A 17,204-nucleotide genomic window follows, 5' to 3' on the forward strand; every position below is an offset into this window, starting at 1 on the left:
TCACTTAGCATCATAGTACTCTTCAGACAGAACACCTCAGTCATACCAAACCATATTTAGTTATTTTTATTAGGGCAAGTGTATTTATGTTCTGTAACTTATTTCACTTGCAAGCATGAATAATGAGGTGCCTGTGTCTCTCTCCTCTCTCTACATGGGCCGTTCCCGGGGTCTGGTCACAATGTGCCACCATAATGGGGGCAGATCACCTGCCTTCCTGGCAGGAGGCAAAGCTTCAGTTTTAGGACCATCAGGTGGGGTTTCCTCCTGCAGCTGCTTAACCTAGAAGGCAAGGAAGGAACAATTACTAAGGAATATGACTAATGTTAAGACTCACCTGCTGCTGTGAAGTGACAGCTTTCTTTCTGTAGTGTGCCCCATTACAGTCTGAGCCTCACTACTGTGTTTTTTGTATGTACCTGCACGGATCCCATAACCACACTTTTACTTGGAGAGAAAAGCTTTTTTCCTTAGTCTTCCTAATCTTAAAGCAGTGAGTTGTGAACAAACTCTCCTACCTCTCTTAACTCCTTAAGCCAAATATGACAATACCTTCCAATTCCTCTTGTTAAGGTTCCCCATCGGTACACACAGAACACATTGATTCCTGTGTCTCAGCTAAGTGCTTTCCAAAAGCACCATTAAGAAACTTCAGGTTGGGCTGGGGATATAGCTTAATTGGTAGAGTGCTTACCTCGGATACCCAAGGCCCTGGGTTCAATCCCCAGCACCACATACAAAAAAGAAAGAAACCCCAATTGGTATATATTAGAGATGTTAATTGTAAAGACCTCTGGGTAGCATCCAGAACAAGAAGTAACATGAAATCACACATAAAAATGGGCTCAGTTCTGCCTGATGTTGCCCAAATACCCCCAGTTCAAGTAATCTCCAATATCACTAATAGAAGAGGAAACCCAGGAGCCAAAGCTCCTTCCAAATGTCTGCAGAAGAAGTTGGTGATCAACTGCAGAATGAGCCTGTTGCTCAACATGAAGAAATGTACTTCAAGCTTCTAAATGTTGGAAAATTTCATTCCTTTTCTTTTTTTGATAGTGGGGACTGAATTCAGGGGCACTTGTTTACTGAGCTACATCCCCAGTTCTTTTTATTTTCTATTTCTAAGTTGTTGAGGCTTACCTCAAACCTGTGGTCCTCTTGCTCAGCCTCCTGAGTCACTAGGATTACAGGTCTGTCACTGTGCCTGACATATTGCAACTTTTCTTACAAAACATGGTACCCCTTGGCCACAGTGACCTTTCTTCCACTCCACCTTGGCCAAGGACTCTTAAGGGTTAATATCCTGGGGACCTTACCCCAGAAGTCACACAACTTCCAAAAAAGATTCAGAATTATCCAATGACTATCTGTCCTTCTAGCTGACTTGCTTAAATGTCTCATTGGACATGAAACTCAAAGGGATTAACAATTCACAGATTCTCCCTTCCAATTTGACCTCTCTCTTCATCAACCACCTCTTTCTGCAACCAGCTTAAATTCCATCATGATATGCCTTCTCTTTTTTTTACAACTCCTTATTAACTCTGGATAATGGAGAAACACATTATCCACACTTAAGACAGTTTAGTATTGCTAAAGAGGAAAAAAGAAGTCCTGAAATGAACATCAATTATCCCCAGCATCAAAAGGGCCTTTACAATCATCTGGCAATCCTGTTTTTCTCCAGCAAGCTTGTCCTGTCTCCATGACCAGCACACCTTTCCTACATTCTCCATACATACCACACACATTTCCTTTGGCTTTTCTTCTTAACTCACTAAAAAACATAAGCTATTACACATAAGAGTTACTTTCAAAACTTGCAACACTAATGTATTTACATATAGCTTACGTCCAACTATAATGAAGGGAGAATCCCTTTTCCTTTTTTTCTTTCTCTACACTCTATGCTAAGGATCTCCTTCCTTTCTCTGGCTTTGAAAACACAAACTTCTATTTCTATACCAAATCTCTCTTTGAAGTTCTGAATTCCTACCTCCAAAATTTCCTGATATTTCCATTTGTTGTCTGACAGAATTATCAAACTCCATACTTCTAAAATTGAATGCCTGCTTATTTCTCTAACAGTTATATACCTCCCTCCTCTGCAGTCTTCCCCATCTCCATCGCTGTCACCATCAAACTCTAGATGTTAGAGCTTAGATGTTAAAACTTAGAAACCACTCTTGATTCCTCCCTGTTCCCCCTCCATCCTCCAATTCCAATCTTCCTATCCCTCTAACAAAAACATCTTAAATATCTGTTTCCTTCCAGAGCCACTGTATCCACCTAATGTGAGTCACTATAACCTTCTGACTGAATTTCTGCAACAACTCCAAAATGGATTCTCTACTTCTCCAATATATTATTCACATTTTACTAAGATTTTAACAATGTAATTCTAGGCTGGGGATGTAGCTCAGTGGTACAGCACTTGCCTAATATGTGTAAGGCCCTGGGCTAAAGCTTCAGTTCCATCAAAAAATGAAATAAAATAGAAATAAAAATGTAACCCTCAGTCAGGTGCAGGGGCACACATCTGTAATCCTAGCAACTTGGGAGGATGAGGAAGGAAGAAAGTTCCAGGCCAGGTAGGCAACTTAGGAAGACTCTGTCTCAAAAAAATGTAAAATAAGAAAAAGGGCTGGGGATGTAGCTCAGGGTAAAGTACTCCTGGGTTCAATACCCAGTACCAAAATAAATAAATAATACAAAAATGTAAATATGATAATAAGATGACAAAAAATACCTAAGGCTCTAGGATAGAGGAAGGTTAAGGAATAGCAGGATTTAAGATCAGCCAAAGGACTGAGGAGGAGGGGAGAAACAAAATTAAAGAATAGAAAAGCCAAAAAGACTTAGGGAATACCTTTTAACATATTTATCAGATGGTAATGTTAAATAGAAACTCAGGTACCTCTGAGAAGCAAGGGGTCAGAGTAACTGCCAGGGGTGGAATCTAGATCTCAACATATAAGAGCAGAACCTGACTGTCCACATGTTGACCGAGCTGCACACTGAACTGCAAGTAGACGCACCTCTCGCTCCCAGCTTTCCCTTCGCAGTTTCTTCCACTGCTCTCTTTTGGCAAAGTAATCAGGATACATTGACTTTTCAGAAGGATGCCAGTGATCTAAGCACCATTCTGGAATCTGCCAGGAGAGGAAATCATGGTGTCATTCCACAGGATTCATTGACAAAGGTACTGACAGAGCTTGCTCAGGAGACAAGACAAAAATCAAGGTGCATTTTTATAACCACTGCCACTATCAGGCCAGGTCTAACTCTGCACAATGAATAATGGAGGAAAAACTGCGGAGGACAAACTGGGACCTAAGATAGAGGAGAATGCCTTACAGTGAAAGAAAGCAGCTGAAAACTGGTGACAAAGAGAACTGGTATCACTCCTCCGTCACTTGCAATTTCTAAATAACCACAGTGGTTTTGTTATTTGGAAGTATTACTTAAGAGTATCTCAGAATTTTAAGTACCAGTCGCAATACATTAAGTAAGATCTGCAAATGAACTATTTATCAAATAATTTAGCTTTACTTTGCCAAAAACTATATTGAAAGACCTCAGAGCAGAGTTTAGAAAGAAAAGTCTTTGTGACATCTAGGAGAAAACTGACACCTAAAAAAAGTATCTAACAACTGTATGGAAAGAAATCTCCTAGTGGTATAGAAGACTGAGGTTTGGGACTGAGAAATAAAGATTGCCTCTGCCTCTCAGAAAGCACTCACCACTAACATCCTCACCTACCTTGTAGCACTCATATCTCTCATAGGAGGTGCCCCCAGGAGAGTCAGGGAAGATATATGGCTGTGGGTGCTGACTGTGCCAGAACTCTTCTTCTGCCTCCCTCAACAGCTGGGTGGCCTTCATCATATCCTTTTCATTCCTATGTTCTTCAAACCGGGCTCTCATCAAACAAGCAAAGTACCGGTATTTATCCCTTAAGCAAAATGATTTTGGAGAGTAGAAATGTTATTTACTCAAGTGAGCAGTATAGCACAGTCTGACAGGAGTTATACTCCCACTAACCCCTCCTGGATGAACAGTGTAACTTCCTGGCACCCCACCCCCATTCCTACCAATGGAGCTGCCATATCATGATTGCTTCCTCTGCACCACACCATGATTAGATACTTCTAATATTTTCAGCTATAGTTCAGCATTACCTGAATTTCTGACGGCTTAACTTTCTTCACAAGATTGACAAGTCTCATGTATTTATTTACATGTCCACTTCCCCCATTAATCCATGAACTGCTGCAGCTCAAAGAAGGGATTAACTAATATTTATTTGGCATCCAGCATAGAACCTAAGCTGCCAATCATGTTAAAAGAAAATCGAATAAGAAAAACTGTGTGTGTGTGGTGGGAAGGGGAGTGCTGGGGTTGTGGCTCTAGCATGTGCCAGGCACTGTGTTCAAGCCTCAGCACCATATAAAAACAAATAAATAAAAGTATTATGTCTAACTACAACTAAATATTAAAAAAAACAACTGTCAGTGGGGTGGACAATTGTATGACATTGTACCTGGCCATCATCCTGCCCACCAAAAGGAAGTATAAAAAGCAATATGCAATCTGAGCTTCGAGAACACCCACTACAACTCTTTCAGGCCTATGCAGTTTTCATTATCCAGAGGTTTTTCCCAGAAGTTCTTCACTTGGAACTAGGTGTTGGGATTCTGTTAAAAGACCGGAAGCCAAGCATTCACACAAGGCGGGTTGTCACTCCACCTTGCATTGCATTTAGGTCACAAAAATCTATATATTGTAACAGCATTGTTCTCAGATAAAAAGAAGAGGAAACAGAATTACGTGGGAGGTGAAAAATATGGGAATGTAACCAGGACTGAAGCTATACAGAAAAAAGATGGTGGGAAGGGTAAGAGAATGATGATGCTTTGGAGTCAGGGCTCGACATTTGGTAGCTGTTCCGCCTTCAGCGAATTACTCCCAGTGCTTCTCTCTGCGCATCTGTACAACAAAGCCAAAATAATCCCCAACTCCTGCGTTGTTTTACGGACTAAAGGAAATGCCATATATACTACTGTTGACATATTAAGAACCACAAGATCACGAAGAAAGCTTTCCTTGGACTTGGGCAACCCTGTGCGCCGGGTCCTGCGCTGGTTCCACTGAACCGGGCTGAAGCCCCATCAGAACAGCTCCTCTTCAAAGTCCAGGAGCTCTGGGCGGCGAAGTCGGTAGCAGACCCAGGTCCAAGGGCCGGCTCTGAGGGGCGAGAGGTCACCCTCCCGCTCCGTCCCCAAAGTCCTTGAGCGCCTGGTTCCCCGGCGTCCCCCCGCCCCCAGGGTCACGTCCCGAGCCACGAACGCCCCTTTCCCACCTGTGGACACAAAACGACTCGAGGTGGCGCAGCGCCCGCTTATAAAGCCGCAACACCTTCTGCTGGTGGGTCAGATAGGCGGTAGGCGCCGAGAACGCCATGACGCCCCGCTCTCCTTCAGCAGCCGCGTGGGCTGCCGGGAACCGGGGCGTCCGCGACTGAGGGGCGGGACCAGTGGCCGGAAGAGCGGGCCGGTCTGTGGGCACTTCCGCTTCCGCCGAGGAGGAGCCTGTGGCGCTGTCATGAGTCGCTTCAAGTTCATCGGTAAGGCGAGGCTTCTCCGGGCCTTGTGCTGTTCTGTCTGACCCGTTCAGGGCGACTGTCACCGCGACCAGAGGGCCCAGGACCTGCGCACTCTGGCTCTTTGAGAGTCGAAAAGGCCATGCAATGGGAGAGGGTGCGGGGAGGCCTCTGGGTCTTGAAAATGAGTGTTAGGGTCCATGACCCGAGTGCTGGTTTCACAAGTGTGTTTATTTGTGAAAGCTCACAGGCCATACATCTAGGATTCGTGTCTTTTGAACGCACATGTCGTATTCAACTTTAAAAGGAGGCAGAGCCGGGTGCCATGGCGCGCACCTATAATCCCAGCTACTGGGAGGACTGAGGCAGGAGGATCTCGAGGCCAGCCTCAGCAACTAAACTAGACCTTGTACCAAAATAAAAAGGGCAGGGGATGTCGCTCAGTAGTAGAGCGCCCCTGGGTTGAATCCCCTGTAGTGTGGATGTGGGGGACGTGGGTCTGGGATTTAGTTCAGGGGAAGCGCCCAGGTACACTGATTCCCTAGCGTGCGCGAGAACCTGGCTTCAATACCCAGCATCACAAAAAGGAAGGGCGAGGGGAAAAGGAAGAAAACACACTCCCAAAGGCTAATCGCTATATTCCCTTCTGTCCCCCAACCTCGTCCCTCCCGGTCACTGTGACCAAGAGGATTAGGATCTCCAGGAACCCGTCCACGCAGTTATTCATTCATAACACAGTTACCGAGTCTCTCTGGTAGGCTTAACATTGTTCTGGGGACACAGGGCACAAAAACCTGGTCCTGGTGCTGCTAGCACCACCATCTGATGGACAGACTGGGGGCCACAAGTAGTAAGGAGAACCAAATTCTGTTATTTGGGAAGTAAAACCATCCATTAATCACCAGTAGAACGAAAAGGAGAATGCCACAGGGATCCAAAAGGGTACAAATCTTTATTTCCAATCACTTAGAAACATCCGAAGGACATTGTAAGAGCTAGAATTGGAAAGGCAACTTGGGATCCAAGAGTCTCAATTAGTTTCACTCTGTTTAGAGTGGAGTTACCCTGAGGGGTTTTCATAAAGAACATTCATTGTGTGCTGGTTTTGTGCCAACAATCTTGTGCTCTAGTATATAGCAGTGTGTAAAGCTGGGCATGATGGTTGTGGAGTTTCCAGCTATTTAAAAGGTGAATCATATCTGCCTTAGTAGGGTAATCCTGATAGCCATTATGCAGATTTAGTAGGGGATAGGAAAATACAGGGAAGCATTTCAGATCTTGAACTAAGGCAAAGGAAAAAAGTAATGGAAGAGATGTGCACAGCATTTAGTAGCTGAGTGTTCAAGGCAGATAATGGACAGTGAACTGTCAAAAATGACTCAGGGTTTGAATAGACACCTAAATATTGAATGGAAGCCTGGCTGGTTTGGCAGTAGGTGGAGAAACACCCACGTCCATTGGGATTAGACCCATTTAAGATTAAGGAGATGCAGGTGGAGATATCATTCAGGCACTCAAGAGAGTGGTTAATGTTATAAACTTAGATCTTAGTTAATTAAGCAGAATGTTTTCCCAAAGACGTTTTGTTAAATACTTGGTCATTATAGAAAAAAATCTAGTAGTGCAGTTTTCTGATAGGAGATGTAAGACTTATGTACAGTCAAAGGAAACCCAAGAGAGAATGTTAGTACCATAAAAGATGTTTTAAAAATGTTAAAAGAGAGTCTAGGGTGGGGGCTGAGGGGGTCCTGAAAGGTTGTAAGACATTTTCAATGATGTGATATCTCTGCCTCTCTACCACCATCTGTGATATAATTGATGGGGGAGATGGAATAGAGAACCATGGGACACTCCACAGAGATCGGGACATTAGAAAAAAAAAAAAAAAAGTATGTGTTTGTGGTATAGAGCTAATTCCCTGTCTCAAGTCATGTTTCTTTGAATCCGTTCTCCATATAGGCTCCAGAGTGGTCTATCTAAAAACATCAACTAAATTTTTCTCTTGCTTCAGAGGTTTCCATTACTTTTCAGATGATATCTGAATTGCCCTAAAAGCAGAGGAAGCCTTTCTGCAGTCTGGGCCTGCCCACTTTTCCAGCCTCATCCCTTTTGGGTCCTGTGAACATTGTCTCTTTCTCACCTCTGACAAGGTTTTAAAATGTTGCCTCACTTTTTAACATATTCTTTAAGATTTTATACTCTGCCCTTTACCAAATTATTTATAATTAAATATTTATGAACCTGCGTTTCCCAGTAGACCAAACTCTTTTTAAGGCAAATACTGGCATTTATCATTGTTTCCTGGGGACTTAGTACAGTGGTCAATGGAAATATGAATCAGTAAGTAAAAGAAGGTATGTGACTTTAGTGCTAACATGATGAGAAAATTGATAAAGGAATTAAAACCAGATAAGAGAGAAAAGGTGACTTCAATTGTAAGTAATTACAATTAGACTTTTTGTGTGTGTGTGTGTGGTTCTCAATTCTACTCTCCATGTAACTGTTAAAATATATCCTTCTATAATTTTAAAATAATTTTATATAGATGCATAAAAAATACACAAACATTTCTAAAAATTACAAAATTGGGGTCATACTACATTCCACTTTGTTATATAACTTTGATATTTAATCTTTTGTCATTTAAAAACCACTTTCTGAGGGCTAGGGATCTAGCATGTTCTAGTTCCTGTATCTGATTCCTAGCATCACAACACACATATACATAAAAAAAAAAAAAAACCAAAAAACAGAAAAACACTCCCTGTGAAATACTACACTCACTTCTTAGCTTAGTCATGAGTACTATTTTGAAAAACACCATATTAGACTCATGGAAGATCATGAACAAGCTTATGTGGAACAATTGCATGAAAACTTAAACCAGCCTTAGATTTGGCTTAGTCTAATTGACTCCCCATTTCCCTCTTCTCTGGTTGCATAACAAGCAGTTTCCCCCTTCAAATTATGCCCACACATTGTTTCTGAAGTGGGCAAGAGCATGGAAAATAGAATTTGTCTAAGTTTCCACCACTTCCCAGTAGTGCAATTCTGCAGAGCAAACTTAACACATGAGCCTTTGGGGGACACTTAAGATCCAAACTATAGCTCTAAGCCTGGGGCTCTGAATGTGATTAGGTGTGTCTGTGTAGCCTAACCTCCTATTAGGCTACACAGAAGTAGCACCACATAAATTCTCTTCCTGACTACAAGTCTATACTAGGATTCTAATTATAGACTACATGTTTCCTTATATTCTGAACACCAAGGTACCAAAGCCTTGCTCTTAGGTCTTGCTCTTGGTAGCATTGTACCAGGCCCTGGTTTAATCCCCAGGACCACAAGAGGGGTAGGGGCAGAGGTTTTTGTCATCATTTTGAAATAATTACTGTTAAAAGAGAAAATTACAACAAATTTAGTCAATAGATCTAATTAGCTTTTATTCACAATTCATGAATCAAGCAAGGCAGCTTCCATTCCACAAAAAAGAGAGCTCTCTCTAGGGGATAGCAGAACAGTAAGCTTTATAAGGTGGGAGCAAGGAAACAACAATAGGAAAAAACAGATTGATTAACATCAAGTTGCTTTTTTGTAAGTGTGGAAGCAGAGGGGACTTATTACCCTGACTCAGGAAGACTGGAATCTCCTGTTTTTAGGAAAAGCTGGTCTGTTTGGGGTCTTCTGCTTTTATTTTAACGATGTAGCATTTATCTGAGTAACCCCATATTGGTTTGAAATGATTTCTTGGGGCTTTAGGGCAATATCTTCATCCAGTTAACAGGTTCCAAAATTTTTGTTTAATGGTACTTTTTTAAAAAAGATGACTTTTATTATTTATATGAATGACCTACTAAAAATTTTAACATTCTAGAAAAATAAAAGAAAGCAACACTTCAGGGGCTGGGGATGTGGCTCAAGCAGTAGTGTGCTCGCCTGGCATGCGTGTGGCCTGGATTCGATCCTCAGCACCACATACAAACAAAGATGTTGTATCCGCCGAAAACTAAAAGAATAAACATTAAAATTCTCTCTCTCTCTCTCTTAAAAAAAAAAAAGGAACATCTGACCTTTGTTCACACCTGTTCCTTAAAAAAAAGAAAAAAAAAAAAGAAAGCAACACTTCACCTAAAATCCCACCTCTGAAATAAACTGATAAAAAATAACATTTCAGAACTTCTATCTATATGTAGAGCAAGACAGAAAATATTTTCTAAATGGCATCTTACCATATTTGTCATCTCAAGTGGAAAGAAAAGGAATTATATTTGAACAGAGAAAAACTAAGGAATTGCTGAATTTGTGATTTCTTCACCAGAAGAGATTCCTCTAAGGCTAAGAAAAATATATCACTGAGAAATTTGGAATTCTATTTATTTTATTTAACTTGTTATATGTAACGTAAGTTAATTTCCTGAAATAAAACACGAGTCAGGTTCAGTGGCATATACTTTTAATCTTGGCTCTTTCAGAGACTGAGCAAGACCTTGTTTCAAAATAAATTTTTTGAGAAAGGGCTGGTGAGATAGCTCAATAGTAGAGCACTTGCTAGCATGAGTGAAACCCTAGGTTTCCTCAGTACCAAAAAACCCTTCAAACCCATCAAGAGTTTCCCCTTCTGGGAGGTATCTCCACCCTCCACCACCTTTTACCATGAAGGACAGCTGTGAATTCAGAAGGGCTTTGGCATACTGCTCATTTGCCCTAGACTTCTCTGTCTCTGGGCCTCCTCTCTATTCTCTTCCCAGAGCCAAACTTAACTGTGCTGAAGCTGGTACCAGAATGTGGATTTCTTTAGACCAACTTCTGCTCTTTGTCATTTCTTTCCTGAAAAGTGGGATTTTAAAATATTCTATTCCCCAACTAAATATCATTTACAAACTATTCCACTCTTCTGTGAGTGTGTGTGTGTGTGTGTGTGTGTGTGTGTGTGTGTAGTTTTGGGAACAAACTCAGGACCTTGTTTATGCTAAGCACATGTTCCACTACTTAGCTGCACTTCCACCCCCTGCTATTTTTTTGTTTTTGACACAGGGTCTCACTGTTGCCCAGGCTGGCCTTATGTTTGCAATCCTCTTTCCTCCCCTTCTTGAATAACTGGAATTATAGGCATGTGCCACTGTACTCACCTTTTCTACTCTCAAAAATACTTTCAGCTATGACAATTATGTGCTAAAACCTCTACTGCATAGATTCTAAGTTATTCTATACAACACACCAAAAACATGAGAAATAATATCTTTGCAAGAAGAAAATGCAAAATACAACAAGAAATAAAAACATCATAATCCATTTCCTAGATCAGACATAGTATCTCAGTGGCTATCTTTCCAGATCTTCTCTGAACATATAAAACAAAATAAAGTCATATAAAACCTTTTGTAATTTGCTTTTTTTAAAAAAAAATCATAGTCTCCCTTTTTCCATTTCCTGAAGTTTTCATCTTAATACCAAAACCATACTCCAGTTTTCCAAATTCTCCCCAAAATGTCCTTCACAGGTGGTCATGTCCAGAATCTTATCCAGTTAAGAGCCACACATTTGGTTGTCTGTTATGAGTGAACTGTGCCAGTAACATAGACCAAATGATGTGTGTCTTTCCACAATATCAGAACTTATTGGAATAACAAATAACTTATGGAAATAACAATTCACTAAAACTCATATCACTTGATAATCGTAAGCTGGGGAATCACAGGTTCTTTTATTCCAATCTTATTTACTAATATCTATAATACCCAACACATCAAACTTTACATAATTCTGTACATATGTACACACACACATACACCAGAAAGGCTACGGGGAGGATTAATGTGACCACAGGGTTCTGGAGGCTGAACTGAGAGCAGATAGAATGCAAAGAGTTGCCATAGGGGGTCACTAAGGGTTTTAACAAGCCAGTTCCACAGAGTCCTCAAAGCAGAGCATCTGGCAGTTTCAGAATGTCAGTTTGGAGTGTCAACCTGAGGTGTCAGCTAGGAATGGGCCATTTGTCATCTTTATGGGCAAGAGGAGAAACCTGGCTGAGCTGAACCCCAGAGACAGAATTAGATTCATGGGCAGGGCTCCTAATGAGTGACCAAGTAAGTGGGATCAGATGTCATTGTGTCATCTTGGGGTGCTTCTCCTTTAATGGTTCTCAGGTGAGGTTTTTGCTTCATTTAGTGCTCTGATGTTTTTTAAAACTTATTTTATGTTTTGGGGTACTAGGGATTGAACGCAGGGGCAACTCGGCCACTGAGCCACATCTCTGGTTCTATTTTGTATTTTATTTAGCGAGACAGTCTCATTGAGTCTTAGTGCCTTGCTTTTGCTGAAGCTGGCTTTGATCTCATGATCTTCCTGTCTCAGCTTCCCGATTACAGGCGTGCATGATCATGCCTGGCTCTGGTGTTTTTGATAAGCTCATGGGCCTGGCTTTTCTGATATGGGGTTGATATGTCCATACACCCATTGGCTTCTGATTTCATTTGATAAATTCACACGTGGTCACTTTTATTAGCACTGTTAATTTATCACTTTGTGACTTATGATTGGCTAGACAGATGGTGGTTGTTTACTTGTACAAAGTATAGTACGGTATATAGTACGGTATAAAGTATAGGTAGTAATTCTGCCTCAGAACTTATGCTAAACTACTGCTTTATAAAATAGAGTAATTTAGGTTAGGCACAGCCTGAGAACTACTATTCTGTTCATCATGGATTAACTCAGATCAAGACAAAGCCTGCTGTTTGCATTTGTTCCTTAAGTTTTTTTAAGTTGGCAAAAAAGTTTGCAAACTTTTTCTTTAAAAGGCTCTATATGTAGTAGATATTTTATACTTTATGGGCCATATAATTTCTGTTGTAACTATACATGGCCCTTACTCATAATGATTCAACTTAATGATTTTTTGACTTTACAGTGGGATGAAACCATATCCATACAACTATTGTTTTTTATTTCAGAATTCAACAAATTACATATCAACACTTTATTATAAAATAGGCTTTGTGTTAGGTGATTTTGCCCAATTATAGGATAATGTCATGTTCTGAGCATGTATAAGGTTGGTAGACAAAGCTGTGATGTTCAGTAGATTAGGTATATTAAATGCATTTTGACTTAATGATGTTTTCAACTTAGATGTGTTTATATTCAACTCTGCCCTTATATGATAATGTAACATAATAAATAAATTTAGAAAAAAATTTTTAGTTGCAGATGGACACAATACCTTTATTTTATTTATTTTTATGTGGTGCTGAGGATTGAACCTAGTGCCTCACAAGTATCAGGTGAGCATTCTACTACTAAGCCACAACCCTAGCCCAATAAATAAAGTTTTGATCTCTGCCCCGCTTGTACCTCCTAAAATCTTGGAATCTCCTAAGTGATGTATTATTTTGTATGCTGATGAGATGACTGGTAATTGGGGGTACCTGGATAATTTAGGATGGGGGCAGTTTGCTGTGGAAACTGACCCTACGATTAGAGTGTTGAAACTTTCTAAACTTTCAGTCCTATCCACCCTCACCTCTGGGAAGGGAAGAGGAACTGATGGTGGAGTTGTTCACCGGTGGCCAGTGATTTGCTCAGTCATACCTATATAATGAAATCTCTGTAAAATCTCAAAAGGATAGGGTTTGGAAAACTTCAAGGTTACTGAATACCTGTGGAAGGAGCTAGGAGTATGTTGTATGCCACAGAGGACATGGAAATGTCACTCTCGTTCTCCCCAAACCTAGCTCTGTGCATCTCTTTCATCTGGCTGTTCTGAGTTGTTTTCTTTTATAATGAATAGGTAATTGAAAGTAGAGTATTTTCCTGAGTTCTGTGAACTGCTCTAGCAAATGATCAAGCCCTCTAAGGGGATTGCTGGGACTTCTGATTTATACCCAAGTCACACAGAAGTTATGGATACCTGGAAATTTATTACTTTCCATTGGTGCCTGAAGTTGGGAGTCAGGGGGTAAAGGGGGGAAGTCTCATGGGACTAAGCCCCTAACCTGTGAGATCTGATACTTTTTCTAGGCAGAGAGTGTCAGAATAGAGTTAAATTGTAGACACACAGGAGAATTGGTTGTTGTGGGGAAGATAACACTTCCACATCTGGTATCATAAAAGATGTATTAAGGGTGGCGCATGCTTGTAATTCCAGCGACTTCAGAGGCTAAGACAGGAGGATCCCAAGTTCAAAGCCAGCCTCAGTAATTTAGCAAGGCCCCTGAGCAACTTAATGAGACCCTGTCTCTAAATAAAATATAGAAAGGAATGGGGATGTGACTCAGTGGTTAAGCATCCCTGGGTTCAGTGGGGGGGGGGCGGGGTGATATATTCACAGTGTTGTGGATGTGAGAATATACTAGGAGACAGCAGTTGTGTTTGTCCTATCTCACTCCTGTCATTCAAAAGCAGCCACAGACAACATATAAACAAACAGATGTGGTTATGTTCCAATAAAACTATGGACTTGAAATGTGAATTTTTTTGTCATTTTCATATGTCACAAAATATTCTTTTGATTTTTTTTCAATTATTTAAAATGTAAAATCATTCTCAGCTGGGGGCAAATAAAAATAGGAAGTGGGCTGCAGGCAGGAGTTTGCAAATCCTTTAATGGTTCTTTTTTGTGGTGCTGAAGGAACTTAGCCGGTTGTCCCACAGAATGTCCTATCTTTTAGATTGTTTAGCTTGTTCTTTAATTCCCTGTGTTCCCTGTAAACTTGAAGTTTTATCTACAGGTTAACGAAATCTGAAACAATTTTAAATGCCCTACTTGCTGAGTGATTTGACATGATTTACTGAGCCCAAAAAGTGAGGCTTTAGTTTGGAGGTATAGTTTCCTCTTAATTACCATCAGGGAATTGTCCAGTCTGTTTTCTTTTGAAAAATAAAACTTATTAATTCTTGACGTCACTTTTAGCAAAGCCAGCTATTTTTGTTTGTTTTTAAAGACAAGTGTCTGTTACATAACTGGTGTAGCCTCTCCTGGCTAACCCCTTTTACTTGCTTCTTTCCACCAGCTGGAAAAGCCTGTAGCTCTCTCAAGTACTGTATTGTTTTACACCCTGAAGGCTTTGCTGTCTGTCTAGTCTCCTCTCTTCTACTAGGTAGAACTCATCCTTGTAGATTCAGTTCAGTGATTATTTCTTTCTGGAAACCTCTTCTGAGCCAGCTGCCAGACTAGGTTGGATGTTCCTATTCTGTGCCCCATAGCACCAGTGTTATTTCTTAAAAAAAATTTTTGTGTGTGTGTACTGGGAATTGAATCAAGGGCCTCACACAGGCTGTGCAAGTGCTCTCCCACAGAGCTATATCCTCAATCCTTTTTCTTTTGAGACTGGGTCTCACTAAATTGTTGAGGCTGGCCTTGAATTTGTAATCCTCTTGCTTCATCCTCCTAAGTAGCTGGGATTGTAGGCATGTGCCACCATGGATGGCTTCAGTGTTCACTTCTAATATTTCAAAATTGCCTATTAATGTATCCGCCTTACCAATTCTGCAGTGAGTTTTTTAAGAACAGGGATACATTTTATTCATCTTTGTATCCCATGGATCTAGCAGAGTACTAACAAGTGGCTAGCAGCTGGATACTGTTTGAATGAATGAGTTTGTGAGTACAAATTCAATAATAGGAGTTTTATTTTTTAAAGATTCAAATAAAGACTTTTATTGATTAATGGATTATCTTTTTTGGCTCTCTGCAGATATTGGTGTCAACTTGACAGATCCTATGTTCCGAGGAATTTATAGGGGGGTTCAGAAGCATCAAGGTAAGTTTTTTTTATTAAGATAAATAGTTCTTCTGTAAAGACAAATTTTCTGCCTTAAGCTGATCTTGAAAAGCATAACCAAGTTAAATTAAAATAAAAATATTAAAGAGGTTATTGTGATTGAATAATAATATCAGAATGGATTTTATTGTCATGTATAGCTAAAAAGAACCAATTTAAAAAAAAGTAACATATAGAATTTGATGGTTAAAAAAAACCCCAAAGAAGTCATATGCAACTTGGGTAAAACTATCAATGAATCACACACAAGCTATATTGGTAAAACATGATCCTGAACACTTACTTATAAGGTACCCATTAAAACTGTGTTAGTCTAGCCCTTCTTATCTATAGAAGTTTAGTTTTGAGTATAGTACTTCAAGTAATCTCATGCACAAAAAACAAATAGTTGGTATTTAGTCTTTTTGTGGGAGAGAGTGGTTCTGGGGATTGAACTCAGAGGCACTTTACCACCTAGCCTTTTTTTTTTTTTTTTTTTTCAATTTTGAGATTGTGCCTCACTAAGTTCCTGAGGCTGACCTTAAATTCACAATCCTCCTGCCTCAGCCTCCTGAGTCTCTGGAATTCCAGGTGTGCAAGCCCAGTAGATAGTAAGCCATTAAGCAAATGAACATTAGGACACAGAATCCAAAAATCAGTTACTATAGACCATCAGTGTATCTAGTTTTTCAAAAACATTTTCAGTGAGTGACAAGTAGGAGCGTGATTGAGAAGGAGATATAATGCTATCTGGTTTCCTATTTTGCTTTTCCCCCTTTCATCCACATTTCTACTTAAATACCTACTGTATTAGAAGACCAGGTACTACTACCTTTAAAGATTGAGGGAGGGCCTAGCCAAAGGCAAAATGGCTTATATTTATCTTTAAAGTTCATTTGTAAGACTAGGCAAGGAATGATGGCAGCAACAGATTTTTAAAGGCAGAATTTCTACAATAAGCTAAGTCTTGAATATTGCCTTAGAAAAATAACTCTACTTATTATGTAAATGCAAACAGGAAATGTTGGTTTTGTGGTTGTGGATGAAGTAGAATTACACATTTCAGTAAGCCAAGTCAGAAACTATTCTTCCTGTGCTACCAGGTAGTAGTAGATGTTAGATGTCACTTGAAAGAAGAAAAGTAACTTAGCTTTCTTAAGCCTAATCTCAAAAATTACCTTTTCTACTTTACTTAGAATTTTGGATGACATCTTTATGTGTTACTTACATAGTACTATTATACTTAAAGCTTCATACCAGGGTTTCATAAACTGACTTCCAGACCACTCACGTATAATCGAATCAAGCCTTTATTGAAGCACACCAGTGGTGACTGACCAGAACATAAAGCTGTTCCCCTGATCAGCCCCAAACAATTGCAAGGGCACTCCTTATAAGCCTGAAAACTGCAAAAGGGATGTTCAGGGGGTCTAGACAATGCAAGCAAGCCAGGTTACAGAAGCGGGACAGTGCAGTCAAGCGGAGGGAAGCCTAACCAATCACAGTTAGCCCAGTCACCCTAGTTACAGAAACAATACCCCATTAAGTAGTTCCATGTTCTTAAAGGTTTCTATAGCAAAAGGAAAAGAATATCTTGCCCCAGTCATGACTTTTCTACTTGGCATAGTTGTTTTACAGGATGAAGTCATAAAACAAAATGGAGTCACATTTGCTCCTACTATCACAGTACAGTTGGACTATAGACTAACATATATTCTACTCTTCTTGCCTTTTTAGCACTTACTGAATTTCATGCTTTGTGATTATATGTGTATGTATGTTTATATGTGTGTTTATGAAATAAATTTTTTTGTGGTCAATATTAGCATTACTGCAGCTTATAA

At 40.1% G+C, this 17,204-nt stretch overlaps 2 protein-coding genes across 3 annotated transcripts in view; one reads left to right on the forward strand and one right to left on the reverse strand.

The window, feature by feature from the left end:
• Positions 1–50: 50 nt before the first annotated feature.
• Positions 51–5,534, reverse strand: Ndufb9 (NADH:ubiquinone oxidoreductase subunit B9). Its single transcript, XM_026407004.2, has 4 exons — positions 5,363–5,534; positions 3,763–3,955; positions 3,039–3,152; positions 51–282 (listed from the first exon to the last, which is right to left on the reverse strand). The coding sequence occupies exons 1-4, from the start codon at positions 5,461–5,463 to the stop codon at positions 151–153; spliced, it is 540 nt and encodes a 179-aa protein (XP_026262789.1). The 5' UTR covers positions 5,464–5,534; the 3' UTR covers positions 51–150.
• Positions 5,535–5,562: 28 nt separating this feature from the next.
• The window catches only part of Tatdn1 (TatD DNase domain containing 1), a 32,644-nt gene continuing 21,002 nt past the window's right edge, over positions 5,563–17,204 (forward strand). The window contains exons 1-3 of one of the 2 annotated variants that reach the window (XM_077801458.1): positions 5,587–5,626; positions 12,854–12,882; positions 15,295–15,360. In XM_077801458.1, coding sequence (XP_077657584.1) covers positions 15,321–15,360 — 40 coding nt within the window. In that variant the 5' untranslated portion in view covers positions 5,587–5,626; positions 12,854–12,882; positions 15,295–15,320. Of the gene's footprint in view, positions 5,627–12,853; positions 12,883–15,294; positions 15,361–17,204 lie in introns of both variants that reach the window. The other variant, XM_026406980.2, reaches the window with a different exon arrangement.

This window comes from Urocitellus parryii, chromosome 7 (assembly GCF_045843805.1).
Source record: "Urocitellus parryii isolate mUroPar1 chromosome 7, mUroPar1.hap1, whole genome shotgun sequence".
NCBI classification, from domain to species: domain Eukaryota; kingdom Metazoa; phylum Chordata; class Mammalia; order Rodentia; family Sciuridae; genus Urocitellus; species Urocitellus parryii.